Source organism: Callithrix jacchus, chromosome 16 (assembly GCF_049354715.1).
Source record: "Callithrix jacchus isolate 240 chromosome 16, calJac240_pri, whole genome shotgun sequence".
In the NCBI taxonomy this organism is placed as follows: Eukaryota; Metazoa; Chordata; class Mammalia; order Primates; family Cebidae; genus Callithrix; species Callithrix jacchus.
The window spans coordinates 22,740,574-22,765,430 of NC_133517.1; the positions used below are offsets into that span (position 1 = coordinate 22,740,574).

At 38.2% G+C, this 24,857-nt stretch overlaps 3 protein-coding genes across 38 annotated transcripts in view; 2 read left to right on the top strand and 1 right to left on the bottom strand.

Moving 5' to 3' along the window:
• Nucleotides 1–5,449, top strand: part of SGK3 (serum/glucocorticoid regulated kinase family member 3) — a 199,643-nt gene extending 194,194 nt beyond the window's left edge. For all 29 annotated transcript variants that reach the window (XM_078352554.1, XM_078352560.1, XM_078352553.1 and 26 more), the window contains one exon: nucleotides 3,288–5,449. In XM_078352554.1, the coding sequence (XP_078208680.1) occupies nucleotides 3,288–3,458 (171 nt within the window). In that variant the 3' untranslated portion in view covers nucleotides 3,459–5,449. The remainder of the gene's footprint in view (nucleotides 1–3,287) is intronic.
• LOC128929846 (uncharacterized) overlaps nucleotides 1–24,857 on the bottom strand; it is a 148,013-nt gene that overhangs the window by 82,115 nt on the left and 41,041 nt on the right. For all 3 annotated transcript variants that reach the window (XM_078352572.1, XM_078352571.1, XM_078352570.1), the window contains exon 3: nucleotides 1,969–2,048. In XM_078352572.1, the coding sequence (XP_078208698.1) occupies nucleotides 1,969–2,048 (80 nt within the window). The remainder of the gene's footprint in view (nucleotides 1–1,968; nucleotides 2,049–24,857) is intronic.
• Nucleotides 12,167–24,857, top strand: part of MCMDC2 (minichromosome maintenance domain containing 2) — a 48,534-nt gene continuing 35,843 nt past the window's right edge. For 2 of the 6 annotated variants that reach the window (XM_002758967.6, XM_035276660.3), the window contains exons 1-9: nucleotides 12,189–12,249; nucleotides 14,753–14,945; nucleotides 15,037–15,167; nucleotides 15,240–15,299; nucleotides 17,392–17,587; nucleotides 18,611–18,733; nucleotides 18,852–18,956; nucleotides 21,534–21,659; nucleotides 24,258–24,495. In XM_002758967.6, coding sequence (XP_002759013.1) covers nucleotides 14,852–14,945; nucleotides 15,037–15,167; nucleotides 15,240–15,299; nucleotides 17,392–17,587; nucleotides 18,611–18,733; nucleotides 18,852–18,956; nucleotides 21,534–21,659; nucleotides 24,258–24,495 — 1,073 coding nt within the window. In that variant the 5' untranslated portion in view covers nucleotides 12,189–12,249; nucleotides 14,753–14,851. Of the gene's footprint in view, nucleotides 13,383–14,752; nucleotides 14,946–15,036; nucleotides 15,168–15,239; nucleotides 15,300–17,391; nucleotides 17,588–18,610; nucleotides 18,734–18,851; nucleotides 18,957–21,533; nucleotides 21,660–24,257; nucleotides 24,496–24,857 lie in introns of all 6 variants that reach the window. The other 4 variants (XR_013527870.1, XM_008982738.5, XM_035276658.3 and 1 more) reach the window with 3 other exon arrangements.

The window sequence follows — 24,857 nt, forward strand, 5'->3', positions numbered from 1 at the left end:
AATTTTCAACACCTAAAGCGTTCTTACTAGTCCATAGGAAGACATACCAACAACCAATATAAACATGGACAAAAGACACAAAAAATGCAGTTACAGAAAAATAAATACAACTAGCTTTTAATTATATGAAAAAAAGTTCATACTCACTGACGGTTGAGGAAGTGCAATATTAAACCATAACAGATTACTATTTTTCACCAGACAGATTAACAAAGATCAAAAGGTTAGCTATTCTAGGGTTTGGTAAAGTAGGTCTTCACATACAGTGTTCTCAGTACTTTACATGTATCCTTTTACTAAATCCTGACAACATCCTATGAGATAGTACTGTTATTTTCCATATATATGGATGAGTTAACTGAGGCACAGAAAAAAATTAAATAACTTTTCTCAAAATTAAGTTAAAATTGCAGAACTAGAATTTGAACTCAGATACTCTGAAGGCAGAGCCCTCACTCTTAAAAAACCACATAGTACAAGTGAGTATCCTTTATCTGAAATGTTTGGGACCAGAAGTGTTTTGGATTTGGGATTGTGTTTTGAATTTTGGAATTTACTTACTGATTGAGCATCTCAAATCTGAGAATCTGAAATTCAAAATGCTCCAATGAGTGTCATGTAGATGCTCAAAATTTTTGGATTTTGGAGCATTTTGATTTTGGGTTTTCAGATTTGGGATGCTCAGCCTGTATTATTCCTGTTGGTACCAGCCATGAGCCATAAGGGGATTATAAAGGCAAGTCAGAGAACATTGCCATCATTTATTGAGTACCTTCTACATGTTAGATTCTGGGAATTTTATTTATTAACACATCAGATCCTTGCAACAACCTGAGGAGGTAGGTGATATTATTCTTACTTTATGGAAGAAGAAACAAGCTCATAGAGATAGAGTAGTTTATGTAACGAATTACACGCCTGTAATCCCAGCACTTTGGGAGGCCAAGATGAGCATATCACTGAGGTCAGGCCTAGCCAACATGGTGAAACCCTGTCTCTACTAGAAATAGAAAAATTAGCCAGGCATCGTAATCCCAGCTACTCAGAAGTATGAGGCACAAGAATTGCTTGAATCCAAGAAGTGGAGGTTTGAGTGAACCCAGATCACACTACTGCACTCCAGCCTGGGCAACAGAGCAAGACTCTGTCTCAAAAATAATAATAATTACAGCTAGCAAGTTTTGTAGCCAGAGTTCAAGAGCCCATGCTTCAAGAATTGTGTATAAGAATTTGATGAGGAAAAAAAATACATATATACATACATGCATATAAAATTTCTAGCACTCTTTGTCCCGGGGGTGGGGGGGGATTTTCTCATATGGGGGGGGGGATCTAGCTTTCTGGGTTTTTGTGGTCTCTGCTCAGTTTGTGGATGTACCAGGCTATAATCCTTTGATTATAATATCTGCACTGAATTTCTATCAGTGCACCCGCTGTTAGACTTGATTTTAAGGATTTCCTTCCCTGTAGAGCAGAAATAACCTAGAAATTCAGGAATGGACTTTAAGAATAAATCACCTGAATTTGTATCCATTTTTATCTGTAAATATATTGGGTCCTGACCCATCACTGGGTCAGGCCTAGCCAACATGGTGAAACCCTGTCTCTACTAGAAATAGAAAAATTAGCCAGGCATGGTAATCCCAGCTACTCAGAAGTCTGAGGCACGAGAATTGCTTGAATCCAAGAAGTGGAGGTTTGAGTGAACCCAGATCACACTACTGCACTCCAGCCTGGGCAACAGAGCAAGACTGTTTTGGATACAGATAAATTTGTATCCATTTTCATCTGTAAATATATTGGGTGGCTCATGGATGTAATTCCAGCCATAATCATGGATGTAATCCCAACACTTTGGGAGGCTGAGATGGGAGGATTGCTCAAGTTCGGGAGTTTAAGACCAGCCTGGACAACATGGTGAGAACTTGACTCTACTAAAAATAAAAAGCCAGGTATAGTGACACATACCTGTGGTCCCAGCTACTTGTGGAAGGTTTAGGTAGGATGATCCCTTGAGCTCAGGAGGTCGAAGTTGCAGTGAGCTACAGCTTGGGTAAAAGTGAGAGAATAGGAAAGGTAGAGTCTATTAGCTTGCATTAGATTTATAAAGGAAAGTTAAGAACCACTGCCTTTCTTGTAACTAAGAACCTAATAACTGATAACAAAACATATTATAATTTTACTGATAACGGTTTCATTTCTTCATCAGACCCACCCAGAATTGAGAGACCAGATGGACAGGCATTTTATGGAAACTCAAATACAGAATGCTATTCTGAAAACCCACCTGAGACCTTTTTCTGAACTTAGGTGTAATGAGGCAGTGATGGGTAGAGAGGAAGGGGATCAGTGAAAAGGCTTGAGATTTAAATGAGTAATGAATCTGTTTGTGAGCCTTCTGTACTGTTCTCTCTCCTCCCCCGACTCAAAAAAAACCTTAACTGTTAGAACAAGCTTGTTCAAACCACAGTCTGTGGGCCGCATGGGGCACAGGATGGCTTTGAATGTGGTGGCCCAACACAAATTCTTAACTTTCTTTAAAACATTATAAGATTTTTTTGGTGTGTTTTTTGTTTGTTTGTTTTTAAAGATGGGGTTTCACCAAGTTGGTCAGGCTGGCTTGAACTCCCGACCTCAGGTGATCCACCCGCCTTGGCCTCCAAAGTGCTTGGATTACAGGTATGAGCCACCATGCCCGGCCTTTTTTTTTTTTAGCTCATCAGCTATTGTTCGTGTTTGTGAGTGTGGCTGAAGACAGTCTTCTTCCAGTGTGGCCCAGGGAAGCCAAAAGATTGGTCACCCCTGTTTTAGAAGGACAGATAACTTCACCCAAATAATAAAAGTCAAGAAAGGAAAAGCAGAAAAGTGTTTCAAAGGAATGAATTAGGAAGACACCTAACCTTGCCAGGAATAAACACACAAATTCATAAAGGAGTTGTAATAAAGGACTAAATTGGTCTAGGTGCAGTGGCTCACACCTGTAATCCCAGCACTTTGGAAGGCCAAGGTGAGGAGTTCGAGACCAGCCTGGCCAACATGGTGAAACCCCATCACTACTAAAAACACAAAAAGTTAGCTGGGTGTGGTGGCTGGTGCCTGTAATCCCGGCTACTCTGGGAGGCTGAGGCAAGAGAATCGCTTAAACCTGGGGGGCAGAGGTTGCAGTGAGCCCACTGGCACTCCAGCCTGGATGACAGTGCAAGACTCCATCTCAAAAAAAAAAAAAAAAGAACTAAATGTATGAAAGAAAAGCTAAGATGAATAATACTGTGCTTTTAATATTTTAGGCTGGACCAGATGATATCAGAAACTTTGACACAGCATTTACAGAAGAAACAGTTCCATATTCCGTGTGTGTATCTTCTGACTATTCTATAGTGAATGCCAGTGTATTGGAGGCAGATGATGCATTTGTTGGTTTCTCTTATGCACCTCCTTCAGAAGACTTATTTTTGTGAACAGTTTGCCATTCAGAAACTATGGAGCAAAATAAGTCTATAGATGGGACTGAAGCTTCTATTTGTGTGGATATATTCAAATATATATAACTAGTGCCTCATTTTTACATGTAATGACGAAAACTATGAAAAAAATGTATTTTCTGCTACTTGCAAGAAAAATAGGGCATTTTAAAGAGCTGTTTTGATTAAAATTTATATTGTTTAGTAAGTTTATTTTTAAACAAAATTTAAAAGTTATTATTCTTAGCATTAACCTATTTTTAAAGAAAACTGTTTTGCAGTTGACTGTTTTTTCCCTCTAAGTTTACACTAACATCTACCCAAGATAGACTGTTTTTAACAGTCAATTTCAGTTCAGCTAACATTAATACCTTTGTAACTCTCTACTATGACTTTTGTTATCACATCAAAACTATGCAATTGGTACATGGTTGTTTAAGAAGACATCATATTTTTCCATGATAAATCACTATTTGAAATACTTGGTTCATGGTATGATTAAAATGTAAAAGCATAATTAATGCATTGGCTGCTAGTTAACACTTGGAGTAACTTTATTCTGCAGATTATTTAAGAAGTAACAAAAGGAAATTATTTGTTTTTGAAATACCAGTTCAACTTTGTGGATTATTTTTCCTCAGAAGGAAAAGAAAAAGTTTAATGGTTAGGAATTTTAAGTATTCCCAAAGATCTGAAGGGTAATAAAATGTACTGCTGGATTTTTTAAGGTGGTACCAAAAACATCTATCTCTCTGTCATATATTCATATTACAAATATATTCTATTTATGTTCTATTCATCTTTTGAATGTTTAGTATGCTATTAAGTCATTCTAAATTTTTGTATTTGCTTTTGCAAATAGGTATTTCAAAGCTCTTTTCCTAATGGGTTAAGTAAAATAAAAAATTGAGCTTTCTAGAGTATTTGCCTAATTGGGAATTAAAAAGTAAAATAACAGGCCAGGCACGGTGGCTAATGCCTATATCCCAGCACCCTAGGAGGCTGAGGCAGGCAGATTATTTGAGCTCAGGAGTTTGAGACCAGCCTGGGCAACATGGTGAAACCCTATCTCTACAAAAAATACAAAAATTAGCCAGACATGGTGGCACGTGCCTTTAGTCCCAGCTACTCTGGAGGCTGAAGTGGGAGGATGGCTTGGGAGGTTGCAGTGAACTGAAATCCTGCCACTGCACTTCAGCCTGGGTGCCAGAGCATGACCCTATTAAAAAAAAAAAAAAAGTAAAAACAAATTGTGAGTCAACATAAATGTATATAGTTTTATTACAATGTAACAAAAGTTAAAAATCAGACAGTATCCAATTCTATATATCTTAGAAAAAGTACAGGAAACAGACCTTAAAATCGTAACTTACCAACTAACTTATAGGCTTATAAAAGTAAAGGAGAATAACTGGCTGGCATGGTGGCTCATGCCTATAAAATCCCAGCACTTTGGGAGGCTGAGGCAGGAGGATCACTTGAGCCCAGGAGTTCAAGACCAGCCTGGGCAATGTGGTGATACCTCATTTCTATTCATTTATTTTTTTTTTTAAAAAAAAGAGAGAATTAACTACAGAAGAACTTTAAAAAATTAAAATAAGCTTACCTTGGAATTTTGATTCTTGGATTAGAGTAGAGGTATGTTTAAGTTATGTAGGAAACATTCTTGTAAAAGTTTAATGACCCACTTTAGATGCTCCAAGAACAAGCATCCCTTTCCATGTTTGTCTTGAGAAAGAAATCATGAAAGCATTTCTCACCAATACTCTTTGGCTTAAAAATGTTCAGAATTGGGCAGCGGGGGTGTCAGTGTGCTTTTCTTACATTAATAATATTTATATCCAATACACTGAATCTTCCTTTAGAGGTAAGACTTTAATATCTACACTGTAAATATTTGATTTATTTGGCACTACTGTAAGTTTCGCTTTTACACAAAGCTCTTTGCTTATTATAAAGCAAAATAAAAATTGTAGTTTCTTGTATGATTTTTTTGTACTCATTCATTCCTCAGTTAAGCTGCCAAAAATAAAAGTGCAATATTGTATATTTTTAAGAACAAATTTAAAATAGAATTTTGATATTTCTGAGATCACAAGATATACAAATCTATATAATATAATAAAATCAATGAAAAGATAAATCACCTAATGTTGTAATTATTTGAAATTGAAATTGGTAATGTTACAATGGTCATTACAAAATGAATTATATATATGTGTGAGGGGGAAAAATTTGAACAGAATATATTTGATGTAAGTGGAAAAAGAATTTTGAAACAGATGAAAATGGAAACATGACATATCAAAACCTGTGGGATGCAGCAACAGAAGCGCTAAGAGAAGTTTATGGTAATAAATGCCTAACAAAAAGTAGAAAGGTTACAAATGAATCTAACAGTGTACTTCAAGGAACTAGAAAAAGCAAGAACAAACAAAATGAGCAGAAGGATCAAGGGCAGAACTAATGAAATAGACTAAACAATATAACCGACCAATGAAATCAGTTGGTTCTTGGAAAAGATAAAATTGATAAACTGCTAGCTAGACTAGCCAAGAAAATAAGAGGAGAAGACCCAAATAACAATTGGAAATGTAAAAGGAGACATTACAAGAAAACAAGAGAAGACCCAAATAAACAATTGGAAATGAAAAAGGAGACATTACAACTGATACCACAGAAATACAAAAGATTATCAGATTATTATGAACAACTATACTTACCCACTAAAAGTGGATAAATTCCTGGAAACATAAAACCTACCAAGATTGAATCAGGAAGAAATGAATACCCAGGCAGACCAGTAATGAGTAGCAGATTTAATCATTAGCAAAAGTCTCCCAACAAAGAAAAGCCCAGGACTGAATGGATTCACAGCCAAGTCAAAATGATAATATACCACAATCAACTGGGATTTATACTTGATCCTATGTCAAGTATATGTAACGGATGCAAGGACAGTTCAGCATATGCAAATCAATAAACATGATACATCAACAGAATGAAGGAAAAAACACATGATCATCTCAATAGATGGAGGAAAATCATTTCATAAAATTCAACATCACTTTATTATAAAAACCTCAACAAACAAGGCATAGAAGGAATATATCTAAAAATAATAAAAGTTATATATGATAAACCCAGAACTAATATACTGAATGGGAAAAAGTGAAAACCTTCCCTCGAAGAACTGGAACAATACAAGGATGCCCATTTTCACTACTTCTACTCGACATAATTCTGGAAGTCCTAGGCAGAGCCATCAGGCAAGAGAAAGAAAAAGCATCCAGGTTGGAAAGAGGAAATTAGGCCAGGTGTGGTGGCTCACACCTGTAATCCCAGCACTTTGGGAGACTGAGGCAGGTGGATCGCTTGGGGTCAGGAGTTTGAGACCAGCCTGGCCAATGTGGGGAAACTCCATCTCTAGTAAAATACAAAAATTAGCTGGGCAAGGTGGCAGGTGCCTGTAATCCCAGCTACTAGGGAGGCTGAGGCAGGAGAATGACTTGAACTTAGGAAGGAGCCAGAAGTTGCAGCGAGCTGAGATAGTGCCACTACACTTCAGCCTGAGTGATAGCGAGACTCTCTCAAAAAAAAAAAAAAAAAAGTTAAATTGACCTTCTTCGCTGATGATTTTTTTTTTCTTTTGAGACATGGTCTTGCCCTGACGCCCAGGCTGGAGTGCAGTACTGCGATCATGGTTCGCTGTAACTCAATCTCCCAGGCTCAAGTGACCTCCCACTTTAACTTCTCAGGTAGCTGGGACTACAGATGCACACCACCATCCCTGGCTTACTTTTTTCATTTTTAGTATAGATGAGGTATTGCTGTGTTGCCCAGACTGGTCTTGAACTCCTGACCTCAATCAGTCCTCCCTCCTCAGCTTCCCAAAGTGTCAGGATTACAGGCATGAACCACCACGCCTAGTCTGATCATATGTCTAGAAAAACCTGGCCAAGTGCAGTGGCCCATGTCTGTAATGCCAGCACCTTGGGAGGCAAAGGCAGTCAGATCACTTGAGTCCAGGAGTTCAAGACCAGCCTGGCCAACATGGTGAAACTCTGTTTCTACAAAAACACACACACAAATTAGCCAGGCATGGTGGTACACATCTGTAGTCCAGCTACTTGGGAAGCTGGGGTGGGAGGATTGCTTGAGCCCAGAAGGCAGAGGCTGGAGTGAGCCCTGATTGCACCACCAATGCACTCCAACCCGGGCTGCACAGTGAGACCCTGTCACAAGGAAAAACAAAAAAGTAAAAGACTCCACCTCAAAACTCTTAGGTTTGATAAATAAATTCAGTAAAATTGCAGGATAAAAAATCTACATACAAAAATTAGTAGCATTTTTATATGCTAGTAATGATCTAGCTAAGTAAGAAGGCAGTTTCATTTACAATAGCAACAAAGCAGCAGCAACAACCAATAATTTAAATAAGGGGGTGAAAATCTCTACAAGGAAAACTACAAAACACTGATGAAAGAAATTGAAGGTGACACAAATCGAAAAACATCTCATGGATCATGGATCAGAAGAATTAATATCATTAAAATGACCATGATGCCCAAAGCAACCTACAGATTGAATGCAATTCTTACCAGAATTAGAAAAGCAATACTAAAATTCATATGGAACCAAAAAAGAGCCTGAATTGCCAAAGAAACCCTGAGCAAAAAGATCAAAGGTTGGCTGGGGATGGTGGCTCATGCCTGTAACCCAAGCACTTTGGGAGGCCAAGGTAGGAAGATGACTTGAGTCCAGGGCAACAAAGAGAGACCCCATTTCTAAAAAAAAAAAAATGTTTAATTAGCCAGGCATGATGACATGTGCCAGTAGTCCCATCTACTTGGGAGGCTAAGGGGGGAGGATTGCTTGAACCTGGGAGTTCAAGGCTGCAGTGAGCTGTGATCACTCCCCTGCACTCCAGCCTGGGAGATGGAGCAAGACCCCATCTCAAAAAAGGAAAAAGAAAAGATGGAGGCATCACATTACCTGACTTTAAAATACATTACAAGGCTGGCCGGGCATGATGGCTCACACCTGCAATCCTAGTACTTTGGGAAGCGGAGATGGCCAGGTCACTTGAGACCAGAAGTTTGAGACCGGCCAGGGCAACATGGTGAGACACCGTCTACAAAAAATACAAAAAAGCCAGCTGTGGTGGTGCACATTTGGAGTCCCAGCTACTTGGGAGGCTGAGGCAGAAGGATCTTCTAATAGATTTTTATGTATTTAATACATCCTTTAAAATACCTGTTAAGTCAGGCGTGGTGGCATGCGCCTGTAGTCCCAGCTATTGTGGAGGCTGAAGCAGGAGGATTGCTTGAACCCACAAGATGAAAGTTGCATTGAGCTGAGATGGTACCACTGCATTCCAACCTGGGTGACAGAGTGAGACTGTGTCTAAAACAAATTTTTTAAATGATCAGATAAAAACATGTCATGGCAAAAATAAAATTAAAAAATTAAAAAAGCTTTGAAACATTTTTAAATAAAAATGAAAGCTTCATATTTCTCAAAACTCAAAAACTCAATATGTAAGAGCTGTGTTTTGCTGCATATGAATTATACCTCAATGAAAAATATTAAAAAGCAAAAAGCTATATGAAGGGAAAAAATAAAAATAATTCATAATTCTGCCACCTTAAAAGAAATATTTGAGCCATTTTACCAGATTACATGTAACTTGTTTCTGCTGTTTAGTAGTATTTTGTAAAAATAAAGTACTGTAAGTATGCAGCAATCAGTAGCAATGGCATTTTGACTCTGGATAACACAGTCATTTTCAGAGGGTTTGCAATGTGTAAAAATATGCTGAATTCTTAAGGTTTTTAAATTCCGATTTTAGATCTAACTTTTTTTTCCAAGAGTCTCACTCTGTTATCTAGGCCAGAGTGCAGTGGTGCAATCATAATTCAGTGCAACCTCCCACTTCCTAGTAGCAACTCCCTAGTAGCTGAGACTACAGGTGCATACCACCAAGTCTGACTATGCAGATATTTTAAAGGATGCATTAAATACATAAAAATCTATTAGAAGATTTTGCTGGACTTGGTTGATATAAAACTATTACTTTGGTGCAGAAATGAACAATGTTACACTATGAACTGATTAATCAAAACTAAAATAGCTTTAGTTTTGATTAAACTAAAATAGCGGTGGCTCACGCCTGTAATCCCAGCACTTTGGGAGGCCGAGGCAGGTGATAAACCTGAGGTCAGGTGTTCGAGACCAGCCTGGCCGACATGGTGAAACCGCATCTCTATTCGAAATACAAAAATTAGCTGGGGATGGTGGCATGTGCCTGTAATCTCAGCTACTTGGAAGGCTGAGGCACAAGAATTGCTTGAACCTGGGAGGCAGAGGTTGCAGTGAGCCAAGATCATGCCACTGCACTCCAACGAGACTCCATCTCAAAAAAAACACTTTAAAATATATGGATACTTTCTAGAAAAATTTATTCTACTTAAATACAACAGCCATCACCATCACCAGACAATAGCCTATTCCCATCTAAAATTGTAGTTATTACCACGGAATTGTAGTTCAAGACAATTTGGACAGCCTCGTTGTTGTAAATTGATTTCTACCCCAAAAAAGTATTTTCTTTAATCTCACAAGTAAAATAGATTATATTCTCCCAGAGAAACAAACTCTGAGGTGTTTTGCCACCCCTATTAAATATGAAAAGGGATGACTTCAATTATTTTTCATGGAAAATGATCCAACCCAATGCAATGGAGCAGAGTTGCTAACTGCATCAAGAACACTAAAGGTTGAGGACCAACACGGTGGCTCATGCTGGTAATCCCATTACTCTGGGAGCCCAAGGTGGGACACTTGCTTGAACCCAGGGATTTGAGACCAGCATGGGAAACAAAATGAGACCACTGTCTCTACAAAAAAAAAATTTTTTAAGTTTGCCAGGCACAGTTGTAGTCTCAGCTACTTGGGAGTCTGAGGTGACAGGATCACCTGAGCCCAGGAGAGATTGAGACTGCAGTGGGCCCTGATTGGGCCACTGCACTCCAGTCCTGGGACAGAAGTAGATGGTGTCTAAAAAATAAAAAATAAATAAAAAATAAAAAATACCAATGGTGGAGAAGCAGGCACAATTCAAGGGTTTGGGTTTTTTTGGTAACATTTTCATTATTTATTTATTTTTTTGAGATAGGGTGTCCCTCTATCTCCCAGGCTAGAGTGCAATGGCACAATCTCTGCTTGCTGCAATCTTTGCCTCCTGGGTTCAAGTGATTCTCCTGCCTGCTAATTAACAAAATATTATTAATCCCAAGTAGCTGGGATTACAGGCATGCACCACCACACCTGGCTAATTTTTGTATTTTTAGTAGAAATGGGGTTTCACCATGTTGCCCAGGCTGGTGTCCAGTTCCCGACCTCAAGTGACCCACCTGCCTTGGCCTCCCAAAGTGCTGGGATTATAGGCATCAGCCACCGTGCCTGGCCAGCTTTAAACTTAAGATTTAATTCAAGTACTGTACAATTCATCTATTTAAAATGTACAATTAACTGGCTTTCAGTAGATTCTGAGCTGTGCAACTATCACCACAATTAATTTTAGATCATTTTCATCGCTTCTAAAAGAAACCTATGTGAATTCATGAACAATAAAAAATATGGTACGCCTACAATGGAATATTATTCAGCCTTGAAAAGGAAGGAAATTCTAACATGCTACAACATGGATGAAACTTGAAGATGTTTGTCGAAGTGAAATAAGCCTATCACAAATAGACAAATACTGTATGATTCTATTTACATGAAGTACCCAGAGTAGTCAAATTCAAGGAGGCAAAGAATGATGGTTGTCAGGGGATGAGGAAGAGAAGAATGGGGAGTTATTGTTTAATGTGTATGGAGTTTCAGTTTGGGAAAATGAAAACAGTTCTACAAACCAGATAGTGCTGATGAGTGCTCAGTGTGAACATAGGTAGTACAACTGAATTGTACACTTTAGGATGGCGAAAAGTGTATATTTTACCGCAATTTAAAAAGAAATCTGATACCCATTAGCAATCATACTGCATTCTCAACCAACTTCTGGGCAACCACAAATCTGCTTTCTCTCTTTATAGATTCTCCTATTTGGACATTTCATATAAACGGAATCACACAATGTATAGTCGTTTGTGTCTGGCTTCTTTCCCTTTGCGTAGCGTTTGCAAGGTTCATCCATGTTGTAGCCTATATTAGTGCCTCATCCCGTTTTACGGCGAAAACCATTCCATTGTACGGCTACACCACAGTTATCCATTAATCGGTGATGGGCATTCAGGTTGTTTCCACTTTGGGGCTACTATGAATAATAATACTATGAACGTTCGTGTAGAAGTTTCTATGTGAACATGTTTCCAATTCTCTTGGGTGTCTTTATAAATACCTAGGAGTGGAATTGCTGGATTATAGGGTAACTTTATTGAGTCCTTTGAGGGAATACTGGAATATTTTCTGAAGTGACTAGACATTTTGCATTCCCTGAAGTGGAGTTTTGAATTTTTTAAACAAACATCAACACCTTTGGCTTGAGATAACAACAAAAACCAAACGTAGCCCTATCTTTTGTTTCGCTAGCATAGAGCAAGAGTGAAGAAATTAAACAGTAGAGAACAAGCCCAGATAGTTCCCCTGTGACAGGAGGGTGCGGGCGGTCCCGGCAACCCCCGCGCACGCGGCCAACGGCCGGGAGGTGCGCGCATGCGCGCTAGGGATCCGCTCCGTCAACGTTTCAGGCTGCAAGTAGCCGCCGCGCTCGGTGGGAGTCAGGGTGGGTACAAATCACTACAGCGCTGGGGTCCCACTACGAGAGGTCGCCGCTGTGGGTGGGAGGGGTCCTCAGGGACTGGACTCGCTTTCGTCCGCTTTGGTTGTGAGGTGTTTTCCTGCCGTCTTCCCCTCACTAGTTCATCCCTGGTGCTGACAGGGCAAGGAGAGAAGGCAGAATCTGCTCCTTTTCCACGTGAAGCAACACTCGATGTTCGTTAGACTGAGGGAAGACAGGGAATTAGAATTTTATCCCTGTTCTCTCACCTAACGCTTTTCCACAGGCTTCTATTTCTTTTCCCGACTTAATCTACTTCCGTGAAAACGCGTGCACTTCCCAGGGCCCCCGCTTTACGCAGTGACACCTAGATTTAGCTCTAGCTCTTTTGATGCCACCGAACTCCAGGCCCTGATTTATGGCCCCTCCTGCTTATATCTATCAGGGAGTCCCAAGAGCCCTTAAAGTCAGGATATCTAACGGGAACTTTTCCTTATCATTCCCTTATGCTTCTCCTTGGGCTCCATATTTCCATTAGAGCAGCAGCATCCACCCACAGCCATATTAAAAACCGACTTAGGATCGAGACCATCCTGGTAAACATGGTGCAACCCCGTCTCTATTAAAAATACAAAAATTAGCTGGACATGGTGGCGCGTGCCTGTAATCCCAGCTCCTCAGGAGGCTGAGGCAGGAGAATTGCCTGAAGCCAGGAGGCGGAGGTTGCAGGTTGCGGTGAGCGGAGATCGCGCCATTGCACTCCAGCCTGGGTAACAAGAGCGAAACTCCGTCTCAAAAGAAAAAAAAAAACCCCACTTAGCTTTCCATTACTCTTCTCCGTGTTGTAGGCTGATTACCAGGTCCAGTGTGCAATCTTTAAGATTCTAGAATCGATCTCTCCATTCCATTTCGTTCCTCATGTCCTGGATCAGGCCATCCACCTTGTAAGAATATTGCAATAGGTAGAAACTGATCATCAATTCTCCCACTATTCCAGCCTGCTTTCCACATTGGCAGCAGGCACTGGTTTCTAAAATAAAAATCTCACTAAGGGCTAGGCGCAGTGGCTCATATCTGTAATCCAGCACTTTGGGAGGACCGGACAGCTACCCGAGTTGGAGACCTGCCTGGGCAACATAGTAAGACCCCATCTCCATAAAAAATTAAAAATTATCTGGGTGTGGTGACTTCTGCCTGTAGTCCCAGGCCGAGAAGGGAAAATTGTTTGAGCTGGGGAGGTAGAGGCTGCAGCAAGCCAAGATCATGCCACTGCACTCCAACCTGCACAGCATAGTGAGACCCTGTCTCAAAAAATAAAATGATTCTAATATTCCCCCTTTTAAAAAACTTAGATGGTTTCCTTTTGCCTGTATAATCTTCATATACTTCAAAAGCATACATAATCTGGCCTCACCCAACCATTTAATTATCAATAGTCTCCCTTCATTCAACCCCAGAAACCTAATGTTCTAGTGAAGCAAAGATGTGATGTGCTGAACATAACACCGAGATCATTGTGCTTATGGCCACAGAGAAATAAACGCTAAAGTTTCACTTCTATCTTTTATCTAAAAGGACAGTCTCAATTATTTTTCTTTGGAAAGTAGCCTGAACTCCATGTAGTGGATGTGTGGATCCAGTAGTGTAAACCTCATAATGGGGGTGAGAGGTGACCACCTCTATCTCTGGAACACTTTCTCCTTCACTTCTCCTCCAATTAGTGAAATAGTCATCTATCAAATGTCATCTTAAAGTAGAACTCATAGCTTCTTGTCTATGACCCCACTGTCTTCAATCAAAATGTCTTAATAGAAAATATTATGGCCCCAAATTTTGTGAAATATTTCATATATGTTGTTCCTTTCATGCTACCTAGTATATTCATATTTCTATTACAGCACTTAAATTGCCATGTAATTGTTTACATATATATCTTCTCTCACTGAACTCTTTCTGAATAATTGAGACCATGTTTTACTCATCTTTGTGTTTTTAGTGCCTCGGACAATCTAGTATCCAACCTATAGTAGGTGCCAAATAAATATTTGGTAATGAGGCCAGGTGTGGTGGCTCACACCTATAATCCCAGCAGTTTGGGAGGCTGAGGCAGGTGGATCACTTGAGGTCAGGAGTTCAAGACCAAACTGGCCAACATGGTGAAACCCTGTCTCTACTAAAAAATACAAAAATTAGCCAGGCCAGGTGACATGTGCCTGTTATCCCAGAACTCAGTAGGCTGAGGCAGGAGAATCGTTTGAACCCGGGAAGTGGAGGTTGCAGTGAGCTGAGATAGTGCCATTGCACTCCAGCCTGGGCAACAAAGCAAGACTCCATCTCAAAAAAAAAAAAAAAAAAGCTATTTGGCAAAAGAAAACAAAAGTTTTGCTTCCCTTTGGGTAGGAATTTTTTTTAAGTTGGAAATTTTACTTAGTTTTAGTTCACTCTCAACTTTAATACTTGGTAAAGTCTTATTAGAGATTTTCAAAAATAAAATTAATTTTATTTCTAGGTTTTCACATCGTTTATATGAGTTTTGCCATCTGTAGCTTTTACCAACAATTGTGGTTTAATCAGTTAGAAATAGAGAAGAGTCATTAACCAGGAGAAAATGTCAAATCTAAAAATGAAAGAGGCGGCCCTCATCTATCTTGACAGAAGTGGAGGCCTCCAAAAGTTTATAGATGATTGCAAGTACTACAATGGTACGTTCAGCAAAGGTGGGTTATTTTTAAAAGTTTCAAATAAACTCCTACACACAGCTATCCTGACTTTTACATTTGTGTATTTTCACAGATTCAAAACAAAGCTATGCTGTCTATCGATTCAAAATTTTAATAAATCCATCTGATGTTGTTGAATTAGATGCTGAGCTTGGAAATCACATTTTACACCAACCTTTAAAAGCTGCTGAAGTTTTTCAATCAGTAAGTCAAAAAGAGAAATAATTTTATTTCACACAGAATTTTTGGTAACTTTTCTTTTGTTTGAAATTACAGGTCTGTTTTATTGCTGTTAAGACTCTCTCATTAATTGGACAATTGCAGACTGAAACCCAAGTAAGTTTTAGTTAAATTGAACTAAGGAATCTCAGGTACAAATTTGCATGATGACTTGTAAAGAAAATAGTTCTATATTCATAGATTTTTTTTTTATTAAAAAGGATACTACATTTTTTTCCAAGTTCAATAGAATATCTTACATATGCATCTTTATTTCTTGTATTACCCCATGTAACATTAAACACATTATAATAAAACTTTTCAAATATACCCAAAAGTAAAGGGAATAATACAATGTACCTTCATATATCTATCTCTTGGGTTCAATGTTACAATATTTTTCGATACCTGCATCATCAGTGTTTTTTTTCTGAAATATTTTAAAGTGAATCCCAGACATTCTATTATTTTATCCCTACATACTTTGGTATCAACCTCTATAAATTATGCACATTTTTCTTATATAACCAGAATGCCTTCTACAAAAGTAACAATAATTTCTTGGTATTATCTAATATCCAGTTTACATTTAAATTTGTCCAATTGTTTCAAGAATGTCTTACAATTGGTTTGCTCCAAATCAGGACCAAAACAAGGTTCATACATCATAAGTGGTTCTTACATTTCACTAAGTCTCTATCTAGAGCCATTTCCTCTCCCTCCCTTTTTATACCATTGACTAATTGTCCCATGTTACATAATCTTGATTTGTCTAATTGCTTCCTTGTAGTGCTATTTATCTTATTTCCCTAACCTCATATTTCTAAAATAGAAGTTGGCTGTAAAGGCTTTTTAGATTTAGATTCAAATCATTTGACAAGAATATATAATAGTTGGTGTAATGTATTACATATTGTGCTGTATCAGGAGGATATAGTATCTATTGTTGCACTTGTAACAGTGTCACAATTGATTAGTGGGCTCCTGTCATGTCATTCTGATCTTTTCATTATACAGTTTCCCATCAACTTTCACCTAATGGTTTTAGCTGCCATTGATGTTCATTGCCTAGAATCTGCTACTTCGTTAGTAGTTGCAAAATTGCAATTTTTCTAATTTTAGCATTCTTTCTGAATTAGCTGAAATTCTTCTATAAGAGTAGTTTTCTCCGGCTAGGCGCAGTGGCTCACACCTGTAATCCCAGCACTTTGGGAGGCGGAGGCAGGCAGATCACCTGAGATCAGGAGTTTGAGACCAGCCTGCCCAACATGGCAAAACCCTGTCTCTTCTAAAAATAAAAAAAATTAGCCAGGAATCATGGTGGGTGCTTGTAATCCCAGCTACTCAGGAGGCTGAGGCAGGAGAATCGCTTGAACCCAGGAGGCAGACGTTGCAGTGAGCTGAGATTGTGCCACTGCACTCCAGCCTGGGCAACAAGAGTGAAACTCCATCTCAAAAAAAAAAAAAATGGTGATTTTCTCTTATCAGCTATTTGGTTACTCTGAAATATAATTTGTACAGAAAAGGCAGGATAAATGTTTGATTCTTTGCCTTTATAAAGAGTAATGACTTAAAATCTAGCAGCTTCCAGTAATGACCAATTTTTTTATCTTTTGGTTTTCCTTTTTTAAATATGAGGAACTCATGAACTTTTAAATATATATGATATATTTCAATGAATCTCTGTCATTCCTTTTGATACTCATATTATCCTATCTTTTGTCATTGGGGGTCCCTTCAAATTTGTTCCTATGTCCTTTTGATACAGACCATTTATGAGAAGACACCCCAAGTCCATCTGCTATATTTTCTATCCGAGACCTGAAATAAGCCATTTTCCCCAAGGAATCCTGGTTCCTTTTAGTGAGATATGATACTTAACAAGAGATCACAGTCTGGACACTAGGCATGCTTCTTTGCTGCCTGGTTGACATTGTTTTCTAAGTCTTTTCAGTGGATATGGCCAGAAATTGTGTATATTTAAGGAAATATAAGTTCACAATGATAGTTTCAGTTAAAATCTTAGATTATCAGATTTTTACTTCTTTAATTATATATTTGAATGTCATTTCTCTATGCTTAAAATTTTGGTTCCTAAGAATATTAATATATCATTACTTGATTTACTCTATAATATTCTTACTATATTGTAATACATGTCAAATTGGATTTGCAATTTTTATTAATACCATTTTTATATTCTTATTAGATTAATATACTGCTGAAATTATCACATTTACCTCCCCTGCCAAGTTATGGTCTTGATCTTTGTGAGTTTCCACTTGATTATACATCTCAGAGATTTTATATGATGCAAGGAATTGTGATTGCAATGACAACTGTAACCAAGTATACACAAGGTGCAAGATTCCTTTGTTCAGATGAAGCATGCCCTCTTTCAAAAGGTAAATATTAAAATGTAAAATCAAAACATTAAGCAATTGGCTAGGCATGGTGGCTCATGCCTGTAATCCCTGTACTTTGGGAAGCCGAGCCGGGAGGATCACCTGAGCTCAGAAGTTTGAGACCAGCCTGGACAACATGGAGAAACCTAGTCTCTACAAAAAATACAAAAATTAGCCCAGCAGGGTGACATATGCCTGTAGTCCCAGCTATTTGGGAGGCTGAGTTAGGAGGACTGCTTGAGCCAGGTAGGTCGAGGCTATAGTGAGCCGTGTTCATGCCACTGTACTCCAGGTTGGATGACAAAGCAAGACCCTGTCTCCAAAAAAAAATAAAAAACTAACAATTTATTGTTTAATCCTAAATCATATTTACAATTAGTTATGAAACACTCACAAAATAGAAAAAAAATTGAATAAAATTTTATATCTTCTAATGTTTATGTTTACTTTGCATAATCTTGAAATGCATTTTTCTACTTTTCTCCCCCACCCCCATCCTAACAAGTGCACCTGTATTGCTGAAGTACTTGTTCTTCACACATTATTTCATGAAGTTGTGAATGAAACGTTTAATGTCCTCTCTCAACCCTTTGGCTTAACATTAGTTTAGTCCTTCTCCAGGACTTCACCATTATCCTCACCACCTCTCATTGGGTTGATTGACCCTCCTCTCTTCTCTCTGAACACTCTGCAAATGAATACCACAGGTGGAAATCTGTCATCTGCTTCTTACTGCCACATATAGAAATTGTGTGCTTGAGCATCCATATTGCCAGTTCCTTAGCACAGTGCCTGGCAAGAAACAGCCATCCAGTAACTGTTAATTGAACTACTCTGAACCCAAGTACAAAATTGAATTCATTCCATTTTGAATTAGACTAATTTTAAAGGACTGAAATAGCTAAAATCTGTTAGTGTGAGTAATAAAAAAGAGAATAAATATATAAATTTAAAAATAACAATAACAACAACAAAAAAAGCTAAATCTGAAAGCAAATGTATCTTACCACTGTTTTCTTTCAGGATTTCAGTATATAAGAGTACATGTCCCTGGTGCTACAGAATCTGCAACAATAAGAAACGACTTTTTGTGTAATCTGTGTGCATCTTCCCTTCAAGAAGACAGAAAATTTAGAGTACTTGGTGGTAATATGCATATATATTTTGTAGTTACAATTTTTAAAATAGTGTCTGATATTTCATTGTGGAAATTAAATTGAATATATATTCTAATATCTAATTCTTTTTTGCTCTTTGCTTTAAGATAAACAAATAGTTGAAATAATTACCACAAAGGCACTTCATGCTTTTCAAGGATATTCTAACAACCAGCCATTTAGGTTTCAATCTCTTACAGTTTTCCTAAGAGGTAAGTGAATTCTGTTTGAACTCAAATTGCTATAAAGATATAATTGGCTGGGCACAGTGGCTGGCTCATGCCTGGATTCTCAAAACTTTGGGAGGCTGAGGTGGGAAGATCACTTGAGACCAGGAGTTTGAGACCAGCCTGAGCAATATAGTGAGACCTCATCTCTACAAATTAAAAAATAAAAAATTAGCCAGATGTGGTGCCTATAGTCCTAGCTACCTGGAAAGCTAAGATTGAAGGATCGCCTAAGTCCAGATTTGGAGGCTGTAGTGAACTGTGATGGTGCCACTGCACTCCAGTCTGGGAAACACAGAGAGACCCTGTCTCTTTTTTTTTTTTTTCTTTTCTTTATCCACCAGCTGAATTCCAGACCCTATCTCTGAAAGAAAGAAAGAAAGAAAGAAAGAAAGAAAGAAAGAAAGAAAGAAAGAAAGAAAGAAAGAAAGAAAGCTAGCTAGCTAGCTGGTTGGGCATGGTGGCTCATGCCTGTAATCTCAGCATTTTGGGAAGCCGAGGAGGGTGGATCATCTGAGGTCAGGAGTCCGAGACCAGCCTGGCCAACATGGTGAAACCCCTGTCTCTAGTAATACAAAAATTAGCCAGGGGTGGTTGTTCACACCTGTAATCCCAGCACTTGGGAGGCCAAGGTGGGTGGATTACAAGGTCAGGAGATCAAGACCACTCTGGCTAACACAGTGAAACCCCATGTATACTAAAAATAAAAATAAAACAAAATTATCCAGGCATGGTGGCACATGCCTGTAATCCCAGCTACTCGGGCGGCTGAGGCTGGATAATTGCTTGAATCCAGGAGGCGGAGGTTGCAGTGAGCCAAGATCATGCCACTGTACTCCAGCCTGGGCAACAGAGCAAGACTACGTCTCAAAAAACAAGCAAACAAAGAAAAATTAGCCAGGCAGACGCCTGTAATCCCAGCTACTCAGGAGGCTGAGGCAGGAGAATTGCTTGGACCCAGGAGGTGGAGGCTTCAGTGAGCCAATATCTGCCACTGCACACCAGCCTGGCAGCAGAGCGGGACTCCGGACTCTGTCTCAAAAAAAAAAAGCAATTGACTTGTTTATGCTTATAAATTACAAATGGTGAATTACAAGTCTTTGGCCGGATGCAGTGGCTGACACCTGTAATCCCAGCACTTTGGGAGGCTGAAGTGGGCAGATCACCTGAGGTCAGGTGTTTGAGACCAACCTGGCCAACATAGTGAAACCCTATCTCTCCTGAAAATCAAAAAAACTAGCCAGGCATGGTGGCAGACGGAAGGCTGAGGGAGGAGAATTGCTTAAACCTAGGAAGTGGAGGTTGCAGTGAGCTGAGATCATGCCACTGCACTCAAGTTTGGGCAGCAAGAGTGAAACTTTGTCTTGGGGAAAAAAAAAAGGAATCACAAGTCTTCTAATTCTTGAGTGTTTTAAAAAGTCATATTTAGTTAATATATCAATTATTCATTCAATTAAAATTATCATTTTACTATCACTTAAAATGATATTAGCACCTACTATGTCCCAAGCACTGAGCTAAGTCCCAGGGTTACAGTTATTTTAAGACAATGATCTCTTATTATTCTGTGTGTCTTACATAAATATTGGAGTTATTGTTTAGCTCTCTGGGGCTGGAGAGAAAAGAAAAAGAAATACCACTTTGATCTTCACAGAGATAAGTTAACCCTTGCTCCTTCCTGTAAACCTTTATTTCATAGCTTTATAATCAGCCAACTTTAATTGTGGAATGGAGGATCACAATTTTTAGTATGTTTTTAAAAATAAATTTTGAATTCATGCAAAGTGTTGCCCAGGCTCTAGGTATGAGAGAGGAACCTAGTATAATGCAAGAGGGTGGACTTTGTAGAAAGGCAAACCTAAATGTGAACTTCAGTTCTGCTTCTAACTAGTTATTTAGCCTTGCGTAAACTATGTAACCTCTCAGTTTCCTCAGATATAAAGTACAGATAAGAATATCTTACAGGCCAGGCATGGTGTTTCACACCTGTAATCCCAGCATTTTAGGAGGCTGAGGCAGGAGGATTGCTTGAACCATAGAATTTGAGGTTGCAGTGAGCTGATTGTGCCACTGCACTACAGCCTGGGCAACAGAGTAAGACCTTGTCTCAAAACAAACAAAAACACAAATACTTTATAGGTTAAATAATGTTTTTACAACTACCTACATGTATTGCAGACAGTAAAATTATTTTCCTCCCAAATAAAATGATCACTTATAAGATCATTTTTATTAACATTCCTTTTCATTGAATGCAGATGTTTCATTTTATATAGAATAATTTTATTTTCTTTTGACCATAGTATAGAAGAGTGTCTAGTTGCTGTATCATATACTTCTTGAAGTTAATTCATTATTGCACATAAGAATCAAAATTTATCAGCAAGGAAATTGCATCAATTTACATTATTAGCATCACTCTATATGGATATTATGCTAACAAAAGTAAATACTCCAAACTCAATTACTAAATTGTTATTAGTTCTGGATCTTTGAACCACATGATCATGTACAAGGTTCATTTAGTGAATATGCATTTTCTTCTGTCTTTAATAACTTTAGATGAATCAGTGAATAAAATGAATATGGGAAATGAATATAGAATTATTGGAATTCCAACCTGTGTAAAAACCTCACAAACTGCTGTCTGTATAGAAGCAAATAGCATAACTTTTTGTGATTCAAAAGGTATGGAAAATGTTAGTATTATATATTAACAAAGATTTACATGTAAATGTATTTGTTCAGCAGATAAGTATTGTTTGCCTGTGTGCTAGGCATTCTTCTAAGCACTAAGGATACAGCTGTAAACAGGACAGTCAAAGTTTCTGCTCTTAAATCATATGGCAGACAGTCAATAAACATGTAAAGTAAGCAAAAGACAATTTCAGATAGTAAGTACACGAAGCAAATAAAACAGGAAAATGTGGAAACTTGCATCACGACTCCTTGCTTTGGGCTAAACCTTATTTTAATTTTTTAAATAATTAATGAGAAAAATGTTTCCGGGTTAGAGATTAGTCGAAGGCAAAAAGAAGAAGAAGAAAAAAAAAAGAGATTAGTTGAAGGGTTTTTCTATACCACCCTTATTTACTAGCCAAGGCAATTCTGGGTTAACCGTTGTGGTCTGAGAAGTAGGGCTCAATAAAGTAGCATCCTTTTCCTTAACTGAATGCTGAATCAAATCAGGAAATAAGATAAAGGCAGATGAGGACCAAAACATCACCTTTATTACTGATAATTTCCTTTAACAACTCCAACATGCTTTAGCATGTAAACAAAAGTGGAGAGCAGACCTCTTCTTTTAACTTGGCTCACAAATATCTAAATATAGATAAGGCTGGTTAAATCTTGAATAGAGTTGGATTTTATTTATAATCCATATGTTCCTTGAATGGGCTATATATTTTCAAAGTGATCCCCAAATTCAGAAGGATCTGAGAAACGAAAGGAGGCAGACAAGTCCAGCTTGTCATTTTAGGGTGGTTTTATTGGGGAACTTATGGACAAAAGCACAGTCTTGGGCAGCTGCAAGACAGACCCAGGAATTATATAGGAAAGAAGTACATATGCTTCACAGGGATTGGATAGGAATTTGACCTAAGGACAAGATTTACAGTAAGTATGAATTTATCAAGGTTGATTGATCTAAGGGCAGAATTTATGGTAAATATATGCTCTTGCAAGAGGAACAATAGATCAACTGGAAATCTCAGTGCATTTGTAGATCTGGGGTTAATCAGAAGTCAAATGGCAGGTTAGCTTCCACGATGAAGTTTCTTTCTTTTTGAGACAGTCTTGCTCTGTCGCCCAGGCTGGAATGCAATGGTGCAATCTTGGCTCACTGCAACCTCCACCTCCTGGGTTCAAGCAATTCTCCTGCCTCAGCCTCCCAAGTGCCTGAGATTACAGGCGTGTGCCACCACACCCAGCTAATTTTTGTATTTTTAGTAGAGACAGGGTTTCACTATTTTGGCCAGGCTGGTCTCAGACTCTTGACCTCAGGTGATTCACCCTCCTCAGCCTCCCAAGTGCTAGGATTACAGGTGTGAGCCACTACATCCAGCCCAAGATTGAAGTTTCTTTAGCCTCCATATTGTGGATAATCATCAGTAGTAATAGAGAACCAAGTTGAATTTAAATGTAATTAGATTCTAAATACTTCTACTTACTTAAAAAGAAAACTTCTTAAAAGAACAAATCCAAGTTTATTTTAAAAGATCTGTTGTTAGAACTAAGCTGCCTTGGCAGTATGCATTTTTGAGCCAAACAATTCAAAAATGTCATTTCTTCCCTAAATAAAAATCACCTTTTAAGCTAAAAAAAAAGAAAGAAAGAAAGCACTGATGAACTATAGAGGGTTTAGTGATTTTTTAAATATTTTCTGCTGAGTGTTTAAAAATTTATTGATTTGGTAGCAGAACATGACTTTTCTTATAGATGGAGAGTGTGCTTTCTTACGCTGGAGTCCAGAATGAGACATATTTAACTACCCAAATGTGGCAAGAGCTGGACTAAAGTAGGCCTCTCTTAGTCCATGGGCATGGATGAGTAGAGGAAATCATTGCTCTCTGATGGCAGCCCAAAAAGGAGAATGGGACTGGGTTATACATGCACAAGTGTTCCACCCAAACTATCATTTGGATAAATCACTCATTTCTTTCAGGAGATAGACAGTGAGAGGATGAAGAAGATCTAGAATTTTATAGTATACTACAGTACAGTGCTTTCAAAGTAGTGGAATATAAATATTTCCATTTAACAGTGACATTCAAATAGTTCCCATTCTGTTTATTATTCCTCTTTTAAGGCGCTACATAGAAATATAATAGCAAACACAGCAATTCAGGAGCTCCATGATCTTGTTTGCTCACACAGATCTTAAAAGGAGAAGAATGAGAGATTTACCTGCAACCCACAGCCAATCTACACGGACACACAGGGTGACTTCTTCCTTGCATTACACTCCCTGAGATAGAAATGATAAACTAGCATGACCTCAAATCATAATTTAATATCCTTCTAAGAATTTAAAGGCCAGGCACGGTGGCTCAGGCCTTTATCATAGCACTTTGGGGAGGCCAACGCAGGAGAATCAATAGAGGCCAAGGGTTAAAGACCAGCCTGGGAAACATAACAAGATCTCGTCTCTCTAAAAAGAAAAAAAAAGAATAGGCATTATTGGAACTATACTTTGATAACGTTTTAGATAAAGGAAATCAAATATCTATAATGTTTTCTTATTTTAAAACCCTTTCTAATATATATGTTAATATTTGCTTTCAGTTCCTTCAGGAATTAGTGACAACTTCAGGTGTCTTCTCTCCTTAACTTCAAGCTCATGCTGGAAATTTACAGCAATACTTGCCAATATCTTTGCATCACAAATTACTCCTCCTGGGACTTACAATTTGCTCAAGCTCTGTTTGTTGATGAGTCTGGTACAGATAACTGACCGTAACAAGGAACTGGAGGATTGTCTGGATATTTTAATAATAACAAGTGATACTCTACTTGCAGACAGGTAAATATGTGACATGAACTTCTACAAATATTGATTGGTCACAGATTTGCGTAATCCTTTCCATGAGCATTATTACAAGAAGAATATTTAGAATGTCTCTGAGCCAGTATAAGTATTTAAATCAATCCTTATCAATAAAATTCAAAACCTTTGAAAGATAAATTGAATTACTCCAAGTTTCAAACAATTTCCCCACTAAGACTTTTGTAAGTAAATACATCCTTCCCAGTCTTCCTTTCTCCCCATTCCCTAGCTCTGTATTCTCTTTCTGTACTTCATTTTAAATAATCTTCCCCCTAAGGAACAAACAAACCATTTTCTTATCTTTCTTCAATATTCCAATCAATAATATTGACTCACTG